At 39.7% G+C, this 17854-nt stretch overlaps 1 protein-coding gene across 3 annotated transcripts in view; it reads right to left on the bottom strand.

Annotated features, from left to right (window-relative positions):
* Positions 1-17854, bottom strand: part of COP1 (COP1 E3 ubiquitin ligase) — a 125197-nt gene that overhangs the window by 91603 nt on the left and 15740 nt on the right. For all 3 annotated transcript variants that reach the window (XM_082766614.1, XM_082766612.1, XM_082766613.1), the window contains exons 7-9: positions 10447-10506; positions 8534-8610; positions 3432-3489 (exon numbers count right to left, since the gene is read on the bottom strand). In XM_082766614.1, coding sequence (XP_082622740.1) covers positions 3432-3489; positions 8534-8610; positions 10447-10506 — 195 coding nt within the window. The remainder of the gene's footprint in view (positions 1-3431; positions 3490-8533; positions 8611-10446; positions 10507-17854) is intronic.

Genomic DNA, 17854 nt, shown 5'->3' with positions numbered 1-17854 from the left:
TATTACAGGAGAGGCATGAAGAGCACCTTGCTTTTAGTTAAAGTCTCACACATCACACTTGCTCAGAGCTAATGAGGAAATGCTAGAAGATCCAAGAACCATCAAGCTCCATAACGAAGGCTTCCTAGTGAGCACCCCGAACGTGCACAGGGGCTGTAGTGCCACTCACCAGCACTAACAAAACCCATCCAGCACACACCAGGAAGGACTTAACTCCCCCTCAATCCATGCAGGAGAACAGGCTGCATGCATTACAACCATCCAGAAAGCTACCAAGGATTAACTAAGTTTATAACCTAGTCTGAAGTTCTTACAGCTGTATGAACAGTATCTTAACTATCTTAACTTATAAGGAGGAAAGCAAACCCCAAGCCACAAGATCTCCAAATGTCAGCTCCTGTGCGAGGCCCCCAGCTATGTGCTGGCATCATGACTCACAACCACACACTGACTGTGCCTCTGCTCAACAGCTTCTTCTTGCAAGCAGCTCCAATCTCAAAACACAGCTCCAACGCTGGGAAGTACTTCTACCTCAACACCTTTTAACTGCAATTTTCTAAAGCTTCAACAGCTTTAAGAGAGCTTTAATGGAACACTCTTATGGCATCTCTCTTAATTTGGAGCACCAGCCTGCGAGGGCTCCAGCCTCTCTCGGCACACCAGAAGCACGAAGGGCTCAAAACAACTCCAAGTGCTGAGCAGCAAGCACTTCAGTCTTGTTAAGACAAACTGCCTGCAACGTGATGAGTGATATAACCCAAGCCTAAATCTGCTAGATGGGTCTGGTACACACCGAGGTAGCCCCCGTGTTTTGAAGCAGCTTGCCTGCCATTTCACACAGCTGCTTGGTCTCCAGAGGAAAATCCCCCTGGAGCAGGTCTCCAGTGATCCAGCTGTCCTGGGAACCCATCTGCATTAAGCCATCTTGACATGATGCTCAGCAGCTAAGGATTTTAAGCAACTTTTTTTTTTTTTTTTTTTTAAAAACCAAACCATGTGATGAGCTTCTAAGCAAACAAGTCTGCTTCACAGCTACTTGTTAAGCAATGCCAGGAAACAGGAGTGAAGAAATAATGGGAAATAAGAGAAAACTGCTCACTGTGTTATGGAAACTAAGAAACCTGTTATGGTTGTTCCAGCTGAGAACATTAGTTAAGATTACTCTTATCAAGAGTTATTCTTCTGCCTGAACTCCAGTAGGCACCCCAAGGAGTCCTCTTAAACAGAAAGAGCTTCACAGCTGTATACAAGCTCCTGATTGCCAGCAAAAACGAGAGGTACTGCAACTAAATACTACCTGCAGGATTCCCCAGGACCTATGCAACTTGTCCACTGTTTATTTAAAATTGTCCTGTAGCTCAGTGATATATAAATTCTTCTTTAAGAACACATTTGCAAGCAATGCCAAGAGTCATCATATCAGGAAAGCACGATATGCTGTCCATTCCAGCATGGCTGTGTACTGCAGCTGTACTGAATCTAAGATTTCTGGTGTGACTGACAGTTTAAAGTACACAATTGAATTCACATTCTTAGAACTGTTTTTACTGTAAATAACTTTTCGCTGTAAACTCTTGTTGAAATGAGACTACCTTTGAATGAAAGGCTTAAGAGTTCTCTCTCAACTCCCGATCCAAACATACATTAAAGTTTGATTAGCAAATTTGCACTGGAGAATACAGTCTTTGCACTGTCAAGGACAAAAAATCGCATTTGAGGACAAAAAATTACTCTCACAAATAAGACTGTCACAGGAATGACTAGAAAATCTAGGTTGTTTGTTCTGTGCAGTACAGCTATGCCATTTCTTTCCACTTCAAAGGAAAAATTAAAGCACCGAGGCAAGTAGTGCCAGCGGAGAACAAACACACACTATAACATATCAGTCCCGAACATAAAACCCCCACCGAGAATTTACATGCCCTTTAGAGCATGGTGGAGCTGCAATCCTTCATTCAAGCAAGAACCTCACAGACCACAGTATCAGGAACTACAAACTTCCTTCCACAGGCTAACATAGGAAAGTTTCTCATGACCAATTAGTTACACAGCTGCAAAAAGCCCCAGATTCAGGTCTATCAGTTACTGTCAGACAGGATCCAGCAGCACTTGCACCTGTTAATTTGCTAGTTGCTTAATACTTGTGTGCCCACCAAGAGAGCACCAGACACATGAGTTTGCATGTAACCAGCAACCAGCCTAAATAAGAACTTCTCTATAACCAAACCCCTTTTGAAGCAGTGAGCTGGATACCAGTGTGATCTTCACAGCTCAGCTGATCTGCCCCCAACTGACAGCACTGCCATGGGTTTGGAGCTAGGCCACGCAGGTCGAACCGAGTTTAGAGGCTGCCTGCCAAACTGCTTCATTATGTGCTCAACTTCTTGCCCTTTGCAATATGAAGTCTTAGTACAGTTTGTAAGGCCCTAACAATGACAGACTACAAGACAACTGTATGTTTGGAGAACAACTGTTCCTGTATTAGAAGTCAGATTTGATCCCAAACTATTTAGGTCAATGCAAAAGGTGAGGAATTTACATCCCTTCCAAAATACTGCTGACTTGAAGAGATGGAGAGCAAAACATGTCCCCTCTGCCTTGGTAGAGTCAGCTTTGGGAATTAAGTCACAATCTAAATACACTAGATTAATTTTCTTTGTCTGCATTACTATGAACATTCATTATCATGAACAGTCATTTCTGAGGCTAAAATCATAGAATGTCTCGGGTTGGAAGGGACCTCAAGGATCACCCAGTTCGAACCCCACCCCCTGCCATAGGCAGGGACACCACCCACTAGATCAGGTTGCCCAGGGCCTCATCTAACCTGGACTTGAACACCTCCAGGGATGGGGCATCCACAGCCTCTCAGGGCAACCTGTGCCAGTGCCTCACCTCCCTCTGAGTGAAGAATTTCCTCCTAACCTCAAATTTAAGTCTCCATACTTTTAGGTTATAAACCATTCCCCCTTGTCGTTATCTGATGGACTAAAGAGTTGCTCTCCTTCCCGCCCCCCCCCCCTTTTTTTTTTTTTTTTTTTAATATAAGACCCCTTAAAGGACTGAAAGGTTGCAATAAGGTCTCCCTGTAGCCTTCTCCTATAGGATGAGCAGCCCCAGATCTCTCAGCCTCTCTTTGTAGGAGAGGTGCTCCAGCCCCTTGAGTATCTTTGTGCCCTCCTCTGGACCCACTCTAACAGCCCCACATCCTTCTGGTGCTGGGGACCCCAGACCTGGACATAGCACTGCAGGTGGGGCATCACCAGGGCAGAGCAGAGGGGGACAATCCCCTGCAGTTTGCCCTCATAACCAGTTAAAGCAAGAGGCCAGTTCACTGGCACCCTGAATTGTGTTATGTTTTTCTTAATCTCTCCCCAACCTCCACATCTGCTACTCCTTTCCCCCGTGTGCAGACACATGTATTACCTTACCTGAGAACTGCCACTGAAGCCTGGAGGCTGGCTGTACTCCGTGGAGTCAATAATACTACTGCAAAACCAAAAGAAATAGTCTGCTTAAATCACTGTACAATCATCCTTTATCATTTCCAACCCATTTTTCTCTCCCATCCTCGTACATCCTGTAGAACCACTTGCCTTTGAAATCCATTTTACAGACAGGGAGCACAAGGTTGTTTTTTGTTTGGGGGGCTGGGAGGGATGTAGGTTTTCTTGTTGTGTTTTTTTTTTTTTTTTTTTTTTTTAAATACAGGATGTCTACAACAGAATGCTGATCATCTTTGTATATACAAGAAATTTGTTTACTGTCACACACAATTAAGTGTAGCGCAATCTAATAATTTTTAATTAGAATGCGAAGTCATCTTCTGTACAAAATATGCAGGGTAGGACATTCTGAAAATAACATGCCACCAATGGATTTCGCTTCCTTTGAAAAAAGGGAAATTTAATGCTGTGACATTTGAAACAGCACCATGAACAAGAAGATAGAGGAACCAACTTAAGGAAGACAAGTGTTCACGGCATTTCTGAATCAATACAGGATACCAGCAACAAAACATAGAATTAAACCCAATACCGACAGCCAGGATTATTACTGGAAACCGCTACCATGCATAATCAGTATTTATGACACAGCATACCTTAAATCGCTGTTTTCAAAAACATATGCTAACTCCAGAAATTCAACTTCCAAAGAATGCAAAAGCATCTGATACAGTCAGAAAACAGGTGGTTCAGTATTCTTATACACATGGGCAAAATATTTAGCCATCAGAATACAACACCAGAGCCAGATTAAAACTTACTAAAAAATTTAAAATACAGGTTAACATAAAAGAATACCGTTTTAATAGTTACAGAGAACACATTGTAAATATCATCATGGCTTGTTTCTGGAAATCTTTATTCTGTAACTCATTTCTGCTATGTCACTTGGCTTGGACAGAAAAGAAGCTATGCTCATTATTCTCAGTTTTACTTATACGGTAACCCTGGATTTAAGCACTGCTTGGGAAAATTGAAGGTTTCTTTAAAAAGCTGCCAGAACATTCGTTTGTCCTGGTTTTGTACAAGACAGTTGTGCCTCTTGATGTTTATGTAATAGCTGCCAGAACTGATGCGTACACTTGACATCCTTGGTCATAAAACAAGTGGTCTGGCTGAAATGCCAGTCAGGGTACCTGCAAATCTAGAAGGATAAAATAGTGGTACTAGTGCTTAAATATTTCTCTGAATGTTTTAAAGCTCCCCTGGAGGTAGAAGGAAGTAGAAACAGATGATGAGAGATGATTTTAAAGTATCGCTAGTGGCTAACTAGCGAGATGAGATTGATTGGAGTTCTGTTACAAGCAAGACAAAAGCTACAAACAAAGAAAATCTAAGGGATAAAAATCATTATCTGCTGCTAGCTATTGCAGGGAGAAAGCAGCAGAGCTTTTTCAAGCACGGTCAGGGACAATGAACTTTAAATTAGAATGTGGCCACAAGAAATAATGAAACACGTACAGCAGATCCTGCCAGGAACAGCATGAGTAAGACACTTGGCTGGAAAGCAATGAAAAAGTACTCCACTCCGAGACAGGTATAGTGGCAATTAACAGCAAAACACAGAGACTTAGAGCGTCTAGTCTCGTTCTGCTGCAGGTTGTCTGGTGATGTAGAGCCTTCAAGAGTGCAGACGTCATTTCCCTAACCAGAATACAAATTCAAAGTCATTTCTGTGCAGAGCCTGTAGCAGAGTTAGCTGGCATAAGCTTGTATGTTTTCCTTTTAAAAAACAGGAAGCAAATAATCAGAAAAATGCAAGTTTCCTCTAAACTCTTCTTAAGAAGCTGCAGCAGTAGGCTCAGTTAAGAGATCCAGCTACACTAAAATGACACATTTTAAAATCTGGAACAAGAAGAACAGCAACGCAGCAACCTGTGGTCTATAAATCACATTTGTTATGGTCTTATGCATGTGAAGAGTAATTAGAACAAATGGAGGGGAAGGAGATCAGGATTTTGATAACTGACCCTGAGTTACCAGGCAACTAATTTTTAGATCAGAATCTTTCCTGAGAAATGCCTATTAGAGTGATCGTTTGTTATTGCTAGTACTACCTGAACAGCTAGTCACAGAAGTTGCTTACTTGTATCTCTTGTTTGCACCATTTACTGATAGCAAAAATAGCACATACGCCTGTTCAGAAAAACCCTACCCAGAACTATTTGTTCTTTTCCCTATTCTTCCCATCTTGTTCTCTATTAGTATACAAACCCAGCAATCTGCAATCCTGTAAACAAGTGCCATGCTATTACCCAATTGAATATTTCATCATACCCTGAACAAGCATAAAGGGGAAAATGTTTGTTTCTTGAAGCAGAGAGTGTATTGAACACGACAGCATTCGCTTTTTTGCTAAGGGACTTAAAAAGGAAGATGGGTGGGAGGCACTGTAGTTTCACATTTTCAATCTGTTTGGGATAGGAAACAAAGCTATTAAAGATGAAAAGACACAGAATTAATGGAGCAAGCTTGTAATTCGGAGGAAGCAGATGAATAAGGACAAGTCACCAGAGACCAGATAAAACTTGGAATTCCAGAGAACTATATTCTTGAGCTTTAAATTCAAAGGCTAAAGAAACTATTTTTTAGATCTCAGCTTGGATCCTTGGCCTTGTGCTATTTATGACACAAAATAGTAAATTTATATGACTATTTAATTTCAGTGTATTAAGCATGTTAACAAGTTATATTCTTTATTAAATATACATACTATTTTAATTCTGTTAAAATATTAAACTTGCAGATACTTAAACTTCTAACTGAAGTTAAATGAAGGAAGTGAAGCTATCTCAGAAACATTTGTATTTCATTCTTACTGATTCACAGCATCAATAAATGCACTTTGAAGATTAAATATATCAGTTAACATAGAACTGGAAAAACCAGCAGATTAAAGCTCCTATCAGTTGTTCTGCACTATTCTTTCCAATAAGGAGTAACAGTTAATTCATGAGATACTCTCCAGAACTTTTATTTAATGATGAAAAGAGAATGAATTTCAAGGGGTAGAAGTTTCCGGAATCAGAGGTTGGGTAATTTAAGCCAATTCAATTACTTGAAATACATAAAAACAACTTCTGAATAGGACAGGGATAGAAGCTGCAACAGCCAGGCAAAAAGTGATACCTGTTCAAACACCACCTTCACCTACTATTTTCTTTGCACACTCAGAACTACCTCTAACGCAGCAGTGTCAGTAAGAAATAGAAAAGCAGGTCTTACACTGAGAGAGAAGGCAACTCCAAACACTACAGAAAAACCCTAAACACTTCGTTTTACCACACTCTTGGTATTGTTTTGTAACAGGGGAAAACAACCTACAAAGGTTCAAGACCCAGCCAAGATGGAACTGGACAAACATAATAAGACCTGGCAAAAACACAAACTCATGGTCTCTGCACCTGCCATAATCTGATCCACACCATCTCCCAGCAGACCTTAGCTGAAGCTCCCTGAAATATTCGAGACATTATCTTGCATCTTCCAAAGGAAGAACTGAAAACAACTGACCCTAGCACACAAAATAAGCAGGCATGGAGAAATAGTAAGAACTCTCAGTAGACTGAAACCAGTATAGGTCACACGCAGCAGATTTGTGAACTCTTTCACAAAGAGTCCTGGGCTTAAAATATTTTCTCAGGTGTCAATAGGTTTCAACAGAAAGTTCTTTGGGAGCTTGTTTGTTAACTTGCCCCAAGTAACACAGATCTACTCATAAATACAATCTTCCTAGAAAAAAGGTTTCTAGGCCTGAAGCCATTCAACATAGAAGTAACAAGTCCAGCCCAACCCATGCCTAAGTTTTCCTCAAGTAGCAGTAACTTGAAACAAACCACAAGCAAAACTGTTTAATAGCCAATAACCGGTGAACTGGTAGAACCTGACAAAAATCTCATCTTCACAAAACTGCTGCTTAGCAGAACAGCAGTAACCCACATGAAGATGCACCTGCGTCCAAAAATTGGGCAAACAGCAGAGTAACAAACACTGCTCCCATCCATCTTGGCCGTATTCCCATCCCTTCCCTCAGGGCCAACTAGAATTTCCTAGAAATGAGAGATACTTGTCTCTATATCCAGAAACAGCATCTCAGTAAAAGCCCCAGCTGCTACTGCTACGCTCCATAACAAAGCACTATACCGAAATGTGTCCAGGAGAGGAAATCTGATCGTTTCTTTCTCACTTCTGTACTACCAGGTTTAGAACCCCTAGTTGTAGAAAAGGTACTGGTACTGAGAAAATTTTATAACAAAGTCAACCACAAAGAACTCTACTATTAGGAAAATACACTTGGGAGAAGTAGTAGAGATGATCATTTAATAACATAACTTGGCCCTGTAAAATCTGAGCTTTCCTACAGCCAAAAAATAGGGCTATGAAGAAGTGGAACACTACAAACCCTGGCACGTGCAACTTGGACATAAGAAGCATCTGCAATTTTGTCATCAAGAAACCAGACTATGCAATATTTCAGACAAAAATCCATATTGAAAGTATGTTATTAGAAATATATTTCATTAAATCAAATCAGACATTAAAACATGCATACTCTTGATTCTGTTTAAATCTGATTCTGTGAGCCTATACCTTTAGACACTCATGCTGAGTGGAAAAGCTATAGGACAACAGTATCATACAAAATTTAGACTTTTCATATGCAAAACAAAACTGCATAGTGTTCAGGAAAGGTAGTATGTATTTAATAGTAACATTTCATACCATAGCAAAGGCCTAGAATTCAAGTTAACTAATCCATTCTACATTTAAAATTATCAGCTTTCCACAGTATCTGGGTAAGAGATGTGGTTTTTCATCCAACTATAGTCTCAGATGGTGTTTGCTTTCTTTGCTTTCACTGCTTTCTTCTACTAGAGTTTGTATCAATCAAAAACAGAACAGGTAAATACTGTATGGTACTCAAAGTCTAGTTTTGTTTGTGTTTTGTGCATTGCATGGAAAAGACTAACAAGCATAGTGCAACATGTACAGTCCCAAATCCACATTCCGAGTTGCAAGGTCCATACCTGTGCGAAGGTGAAGGAGCTTCGAACTGTGGCACTGTACTGTCCTCACTGACTGGGGAATACAAGCCACTCATTTCCTGAAACAGAAAGCCACATTACAGCAAAGCTGACAATACATGAATACATGAACGTTTCAATATATGGTATTTACAGAGGTGTTTTTTTGCCCTCCAAGCAAATAACCAACTGTATCTGCATTTCTTCAGCTTCCACCTAGAAGTCGTTATACTTTTCCTTTCAGTTTCGCTCCAATTGTGTTTATGAAACTCCACAGTGATTCCCCCCCTGCCCCAAAAGAGCAGTTATGAAGCTTATACTCAAAAAGAAAAAAAATGATTCAGTTAACAATGGCCTCTAACCCAGTACCTCTCAAACATAGCAGAACAAGCAAGCTCTAACCACACTTCTGACATAGATGCAAGCTTTTATCTATAGCCTTCACAGCTATAAAGTCATGTTGGATGTGGGTCAGGGCAAGAACGGCCAAAAGAAGGCAAAGCAAAGGTGGCATCGTGCCTTAGACTTGAAAGAGGATATATCAACCTTCTGTGGGACAGATGCACAACAGAAACTTTGCACATGAACTTGGCTTTGTCACTTGAAGACTAAATCACTGCAGTGCACCCAGTAGGAGATTCTATCTTTAACCCATTTGAGAAATGAAAGCTATGAAGGATGCTGCAGCTCATTAGGTAGGGGGGCAAGGTGTTCCAGGACAACATTACTGGAGCTTTTTAAATTCCCACTAGGTGCCCATTAGTTGTTAGGTAGAAAGTAAGATATTTGTGACAAAAGACTTCCCAGACTTCAGAGGTCAGCCGTAAGGTCACTGTCACACACTGGATGCATATTCCAGCTGCCGTCCACTGAAGGACTTGATTAAAGAGCAGAAAAGCAGGGAGCTAGATATTCTTCAAGGAATCCAACAGCTTTGGGAATAGCTTCTCCTAAATCTGAAGGCCTATTTTACCAGTCTAACAAGCAAATTTATATTTATTTCCCAAGAATGGGAAGATTCAGGAAAGCCAGCTTGTTACCTACCAAGCTATAATTTGTGCAGCTATCATCTGAAGGGAAGTTCTGGCGGTTGTCAGTTTTATTTATATTTTGATTATTCATCAGCATTTATATGAATTGTAAGTAAATGAAGAAATCTAATAGGCTTTTGGGCAGTGCATGGAAGCTGGCAGTGAAGTAGCAGACATGCAAATTGATTTCCAAGAAGCTCTAAGGGAACTCTGTTTTTGAGAGGTGGCCAAATTTGATGCATTCGTGAAAGTTGCCTATTTCACAATCAAAACACTAAAATGATTACAGGGAAGGACCAAACAGAAACCTGAAGAACTAAATAAGTACAGAAAGATTACGCTGATGGGTTTACAAATACTTAAAGAATAATTCTTAAAGTCTAAAGAGATCCCTACCAAAATTAGAAGAATTACATCAGGAAGTAGCAGATTCTTTCTGCTTTGACATGACAGGAGCTGGTTCTGTTCCTACCCTGCCTCTGTGTTACAGCTCTCTCGTGCACCCCAGTACATCTCCATCCTAACAGTGGCACACTTAAAATTTAAATACCCTGTGCAAACAGCCAGAATAGGGCAACAAACAAAAATCAGTTACAATCAATAAACCAGCTGTTGATTTCTGGTGGTTATTCTAAAATACTTACTACCCATACAAAGAAATTGAAAGATATTATTATATAAGAGATAAGTTTCCATAAAGCGCCCTCTTACCAACCTGCAGCTTGCACACATCAACTATATGAACAAATTAAAGAAAGAACATCATCTGTTCGTTTTCCCATTACTGAACCCAACACCATAAATTTAACACAGCAGCCCCACAGCAAGGCAGACAGCTTGATGGAAATGAAAAATTGCCAGAGCTGGAACATTGGGGCACCTCACCTCTACTCGTTTAATATCTTCTTCCAGAACACTTAGCTCCTTCTGGATCTGTTCCAATTGCTGTGGATAAGAGAATGAGAGAAATCTAAATCAATCTGCACTGCACCACCACCATAAAGAAAGATCTCTTTAGGGAGAAACCTTAACCATTTTAATTAGCATACTACATTATTCAAAAGTCAATAGGCAGTTCATATGCACAGATTAACGCAAGTAGGCATGCAAACTACATTCAAGACAAAGTTGCTATCATGTAACGGTAAAAAAAAAAAAAACAAGAGCATGAGGTACTTGGATTTTAATCACAAAGAGACCCACATTATGCAAGTAATGCTTCTGTAGTCCCCCATGCAAGATATTTACCTTCCATGCAAGGTATTTACAACTAGTTTACAAGCACTGAACATGATCTGGGAAAAACACCATGAACAAGACAGCAACCATTTTATCCTTTAATATGAAATACTTTACTAAAACTATTAAGGGTGTTTCTCTCACTGGCAGCTAACCTGCCAATTGATAATTTAATGTTACTGGCAAGATTTTCAGATTGGCAAAAAATACCTGTTATGACCAGGGAGAGATTTGCTCCTGGCACCAACCATCATGGTGTTTCTTTCAAGGTGAACTACTTACCTCAGTTACTTCACAGACAGTGGTCAACCTAACCAAGGGCTGTCTTTGAAAGGGTCAGACAGGAACTTACACACTCGGTCATTCTCTTTCCCTTCTGTGGGTCACACTGGTTTTGGGGAATACTTTTCAGTCAATATCCCAGCTTTGCTCGTTTCTCATAACTGAGAGGACATGGACTTGAGGACTACCATTTATTCCGAGGCAAGAGCATCCCCTGCTTACCAGCTTGAATCCCCACCCTACTTCAGCAAACCTCTCTTGTCCAAACACCCGCACATGCTATGCCCAGCCTTGCAAGACTCTAGCAGACTCACTTCTCTAGGTGGGAGCTCCAAGTCCGGGCCTACCCTGACCAATCCCAGCTCCAGTGTAAGCCTGGTTCACCAAGACACACAGCCCTAATGAAGAAATTGAGAACTGGAAGCCCAGCTGACTTGCCTCAACTCGCAATAAAAAGCTGCAGACAGCTAGCACTGTGGCATTTGACCAGAAGCTATTACCAAGTTGGCAAGTCCACTGAAAGCACACTAAGCACAACGCATTTTTTGAAGGCTTGACAAATTTTTTGCTTTCAGAATTTACAAAGGAATATCAAATAGTCCAAACCCAAAATTATTAGTATCGCATTACATAGTACACTTAGTATGACATATTCCCAAGAACATTTGGCAAAATACTTCCAAAGATTTACTCCCTCAAGTGCTTAGGCCTGATTTTAAAATGACAGCCTTTTGTTCTTAAGCAAACAAACCCTATCAATAACATTCCCACTGTTGATCAGCATTGCTAATTCTTATGTGTAACCCACTACTCTAATTTACCTTTTCAACATTAAGAACGCCTGTCCCTGAAGGCAGGAGAGGACTGCTGGGTCTATGTCTGTTTCTATGGCCGATTCTTCCGTGGAACAACATGAGATTGTACCTGTATCCTAATCTTTCTACTCTGAAGTTTTCAGTTCATACTTAATTTTAGTCACAGACAGCACAAGTTTAATGGTTTAAACCTAGACTGCCACAGATAATTTACAAACCACTACACCATAACAGATAATTCCATTTTCACTTGCAAAACCTACAGCAAGAATAGCAGGTGGTGCTATAGCTCCAAGATTAGTGGTAAAGCTAAGTGACACTCACACAGCATGGGTCCTGCCTGTACTCAGCTCTAGCAGTCAAATACCATTAGTCCCCCACTTTCATAAACTTCATTTAAAAATGAAGTTACAAAAACACACTGAGAAGTTCCAAAATTACAGCAAGGAAATCAGCTATTCTACAATGCCCTCGCTCATAGCCAAACGAGAATACTGAAAAATAACTGATGGTGGTTGTCACCACATAAACAGGAGAACTTTTTATAGGCACCAGAGCAGAGGCATTTTATCAGCCAGCTTTTATTAAATATTGCAGAGAACCAAAAGAACCAGATTTGGAACGTAATTTACTGGGGCTAAAGTTTCCTTCTAGTTACATTGGGGCAACTTGAACCTATCAAGCTTCACAGGTAAAGCCTAAAAATAAGGCAAGTGCATTGCATGGTTACTGTAGGAAGAGACTTCTTACCCCCATCAGCAAACGGGTTCCTAATGCCCATGCAGAGACCTTTTTTCTGGTAGGTCAACTTAAGTGTTTCATGGTTTTGCTTTAATCTATCAAAGCCCTTAAATCTGTTCATGTTCATTCCAATTAAACTCTGAATAAAGAGACTGATTTATAAATTGCCAGCCATTGAGGAACATTTAGGGAAAGCTAGATAAATTATAGTCCTTGTAGTATATCCAGACTTATAGGCCCTTAATTTGATTTTCAATCTTGTTGGGCACCAAAAAAATAATAATAATAATAATAAATCAAGCCGAGTCCTGTCCCGGTGACGAGCAGAATCATGCCTGTCAGGCTCTAGATTAAGTCAGCATAACACCTAGAATGAATGCTTAAATAAATGCTAAAATAGAAGCACATAGTATAAACTCTCCCCCAACACAGATGCTTTCCCTGAACTGAAAGGAACAACGTGGACAAGCAGAAGGCTTCAGTTCAGCAGTTATAACACACCTAGTTGTTTCCACATCACAGTAGATAAACTACAAGAAGTAGGTGTATAATGTTCTGGTCCCAGATTACACAAATGCATGTGTACAAAAGGAAAAGGATGATCTCAAAATAGGTTGTTCTTATAACCTCTGGAAAACAAGTTTCAGAACATGCAAGTCATGAACTAATGGCCTGGAAAAATAGGATGTCAAGGAGCTGCATGTCAGTTACAAAAAACAAGCTAAAGGCACAACTCGGAGCTAGTCTCAGCTGAGCTACAAGGACAGACAAGCTCACACAGTGAATGAGCTGCACAGCTCTGCAGTGTGAGTACACAACTTGACTCCCACCCCACAACAACCAGTCAAAAATGCTTCCAGTACAGGCAGAATATAGCCCCCTTCCAAGTACAGACTCTTCAAAGGTTGCTGAAGAATTAAAGAATAAAAGCATGACTACTGGCAACCTGCTTGCTTAAATAACCTAGCAGTAATAGGCAAAAAAAAAAAAAAAGTGAAAGCAATGGCCAAGGAAAGAAACAGACTCAGCAGTTAGAAAAAAAGGAGCTACCATAGCAGGGAACATAGGCTCTCGTAGCTTTCTTATTAGATAACCTTTTAGATCCAAGCCCTTCAGACCACCAAGCAGTCCCCAAGAACCCTCTGGTTTGTATACATATCTAGACAGTTTCAGACTCAAGAGTTCCCTAAATACAACTCTCAGCCCTGGACTACGTGCATGAAGTGACATCATCTCAGTGCAGCTATGCACAGATACAGCTCTCACCACCACCAAAACACTCCTGACTTTGCATACAAGAATCTAGGTTGGGAATACTAACTTGGGTTTACACAGCACTAGAGGCCAGGATATGGTCAGAACAGGATTTCAGTCAGCTATCTACCAACAAGTGTAGCTGGGCACAGAGCTGTTTCCCATCCTCGTGCTTCCCGTTTTTCCTGGACTGAAGGCCCACGAGGCAGTGACTTCATTTGTTGTGTTTGTACAGCACAGACAAAAAGCAGTCCTGATTGGGTCTCCTTGTCCAGATTTAAGTACTTACAAGAAAAGCTGCCATTACATCGGAGTTGTTCACACTAAACCTGGCATTTTTCTTAACTTTGTTCATTCACTGATGGATGCAGGATGCTACCATCTAGACCAGGGCTCAGCAGAATTTCCTGGTATCAAGGAGAAGGCCTGGAAAGAAACAGCCTCGAAAAATGCATGCGGGAAAGAGCCATACACCCTTGATCAACCGTGTTTCAAACTCTAGAAAAGGCACAAGAATAGCAGAATTTATTTTCAATGGAAATATTGTGAAATTACTAATGCAACTCCCACCGAGCAGCTTAAATAGAATTTCAGGATTCATGTTTTTAGAAACAAGTCACATTATGTTCAGACACACACCCTCAATGCTCTGATCCAGAAGTTTCACCACCCTACATACAATAGATCAAGACAAAAAAGAAACTTCATCCAATGTTATCTCTTTCTACTTATCTTTCCATCAACTTGTCTTCTAACAAACTTGAGTATAAACTTCAGTATATTAGCAGCTGAACCTCAGTTCAGACCCCCAAGAAACTGATTTACAGTTTCTTACCATAAAACTGAATACCTCAACTGCATCTCTACAATGAATTAGATCAATTTCTCTGAAAGCCAGCTGGACGTCTCATCTGTCTCAGGGTTTTCCTTCCATTATTGCTTCTAACACAGCCTATTATAACATACAGGGCAAGTACAGCAAGGAAGTAATCTTCAGAGTTGAAAGAGATTTTAGCCTTTTAAATTAACTGCAAATTTTGACATCAAATTCCATTTGCTAAAAGCTTTGATGTTACGAAGTCTTTGCATAAGTGAAAAATGATGCAATGTTTTTTGGTATGAAGACATGAAGAGTGCATGAGTCTCTGAATGTTGTTTTCATTGGTCAAATGTGGAATCCAAGCCTTTTAGGCATATAGGCAGGCCATCCATAGCAGACTTGCCTGCAGGGAATATTTCTGTGGTCAATACTTCCTCCAAATGGCAACCATTTCTTCTTGATTGGGGACGAGGTAACAGAAGTTTGAAGACAGCATCCTTGTTGGATCAACGCACAGAATTCCTGCAAGCAGGAGGGTGGAGATACATGGCTGACCAAAAGTGTTTCATACTTTTAATTTCTACCCAGTTGCCCACTATAAATCCTCCAGTTTGGGTTGTGAGAGCAAGACTTTGAATGCTTACTAATATGGTCTGATTGAAGGGTATCACAAGAGAAGGACTGGTAGGGCAAGAAAGAAAATTGTCTAAACATTTAGATTAATTCAGAATTTATTACATCCCGACACAATGCCAGTTAGCTCCTAGGGTTAAGAGATGCCCCCTCTTTCTTTGGAAAGATCTCTCCACAGAAGAAAGAAAGGACAATCAGCTAGTATATACTGAAATTTTTATGGTAATCCCTAGCCTGCTGCTCATACATTAACTGCATCCTTGGCTTATCACTGCAGTCAGAACTCATGTCTCTAATTGAGCAGCTTAGAAATGCAAATAGATTTAAAATACCAGTTATTTAAGTGCAACGCAAGGGAAAGAGTACTATAGCTATAAATTCACCTCAGGAGTCCTGGAATGTAATCAAGACTATATGACAACATAAGAGTATAACAGATTTCTTGTTCTGTCACCTCCTCTTGCTTATTCATTAGTTCATCCATGTGTGTATGCACAGAACAATAAGATCTGACAGGTGAAGTGATTAACAAGCTAATGACATCCCTGGAGAATTCATGCTTGTAACTCCCTGCAATTATCCCACAAAAACTAATAACTCCTCTTATTTTTAGTATTTAACATGCTCATAATATGGAGTAAGTGGAGATGCTCGGGTAGATGCGTATCTGAGGCTGAAAACAGTGATGATGATTCTGAAATGCTGAGCAGGCACTCAGCACAGAAAACCTGAGAACACTGCAGGATTACTCCTCTGCCCCACGATATTTAAGAGCTGAAAACAGACCCCTTGTGTTAGCAGATATGAAAGAGGTCTCGTCACATTATATCTCATGTCTAACAAACATTATTAGAAACAAAAAGCCCATGAAGTGTAAAGATGAAGTGACAGCCGTCAAAAGCAGGATGAATGCATCTAGGGGATATCACCTGCACATTGCTGAACTTGATTTGTGATACCAATCATTAAGCTAATTATCTTCCTTCAGCAAGCAAATGTTCTACTTCACAGAAATGCATAACAGACTCTCCATTAAGTAGCTATGCTAAAAATGTTTTAGGACAAATTATACGTAACACATAAGCATACATATGCACAGGTACATAGGTGTGGTGGTGTCTTGCTTTATGTTGTAGGATTAAAATCATGACAAGGCAATTAGTAAAAAGTCTCCTTAAATAATGAAAATAGAACTGAGCAGAACTGTGTTACCTGGTATCATCAGCTTTCTTACAAAGGGTTCAAGATGAAAACGTGATCATTTAAAAGTATTTCAAGTTTAACTTTCATTAAGTATTTACACAACACAACTAAGCTAACAGCATTAAAATTCTGGCATTAAAATATAAATTTAAAGATGTCACAGGTTGGTCATTTTGTTTCTTATTACTATTTTGAAGAGAAACCAAGTCAAGTATTTTGTTATTAAACTTGACCTTCTAGAGTCCTTGGATCTTTTATTTCAACAGAAGAGAATGCTGGATGAAAAAAATGGGAAGTGTGCATTCAATTAACTATGCACACATATGGAAAGGCATGCAGCCACGCTACATTTGCTTTTGAGACAACCAACTATTGTGGATGATCAATACATTCCTTCCCTCCAAAACATATTCTGTTGAAAAAGTATTTTCAAGCTTTAGCCATTTGTTTTCAATCTTTTACAAAGTCAGTTTTTTTTTTTTTCCCATTAGTATTGCCAGGAGTTTGTTTTTTGCCATATTGCCATAGGTCAGAAAGAAAACAAGATATAACCTTAAAAGAAAAAGGACTTGCAAATACCTTCGTGCAAAATACATGCAGTAAATTTCAACTTGAAAGATCAATGTTTTGGAAAGTTATGAGCACATCAAAACAGGATTTCTAATGGAAACTTCTGCAGGTGCTAAACCTCACATTTATCTTCTAGAGAAATGATGAAAGCGCAAGGAAGAGGCATTTGTCAAAAAGACTTTACTACAGCAATATTCTGAATTCTTAAGTATAAGTCTATAGAGTTTTCTTCTAGGTATAAACAGCCCACCAATATGCTCAGAAGTCACCATTTCTGGGAAACAGAAGGGAAAAAAACTTCTTAGTGAAGTAAGCAAGGAGGCTTACAGGTGGTTAATTTTATGCTCTGAACATGTTATGAAACAATAAGCAAGTACACTAACCCTGGGATAATAACTGTATTAGCAAACACTGTACCTAGTCTCTACATAAGAAACTGGAGTTTGATAAGTAAAACCTGTTAATAAAATCATGCAATAAATAATATTCAAAGAGGCACACCAGAAAAAGTTAACAAGGAAATTGCATATTTCTTTAAACATTTAAGACGGATTTGAAACAGGCACTCTCAAACTACACAAAAGCAACTTTCCTTTTTTTAAAAAAACAAAACAAAACAAAACACACACATGGTACACCTATAGCTTACTGAGTGAAATTCCAATTGCTCTGTGGTCATCTTTACTAGAACCACAATTGAATTAGTAAAAAAAAAAAAAAAAAAAAAAACACGAGT

This window comes from Aythya marila (assembly GCF_965140915.1).
Source record: "Aythya marila genome assembly, chromosome: 8".
In the NCBI taxonomy this organism is placed as follows: domain Eukaryota; kingdom Metazoa; phylum Chordata; class Aves; order Anseriformes; family Anatidae; genus Aythya; species Aythya marila.
The sequence above is the reverse complement of the archived record's forward strand: the minus strand, read 5'-3'. Positions and strand labels throughout refer to the sequence as shown.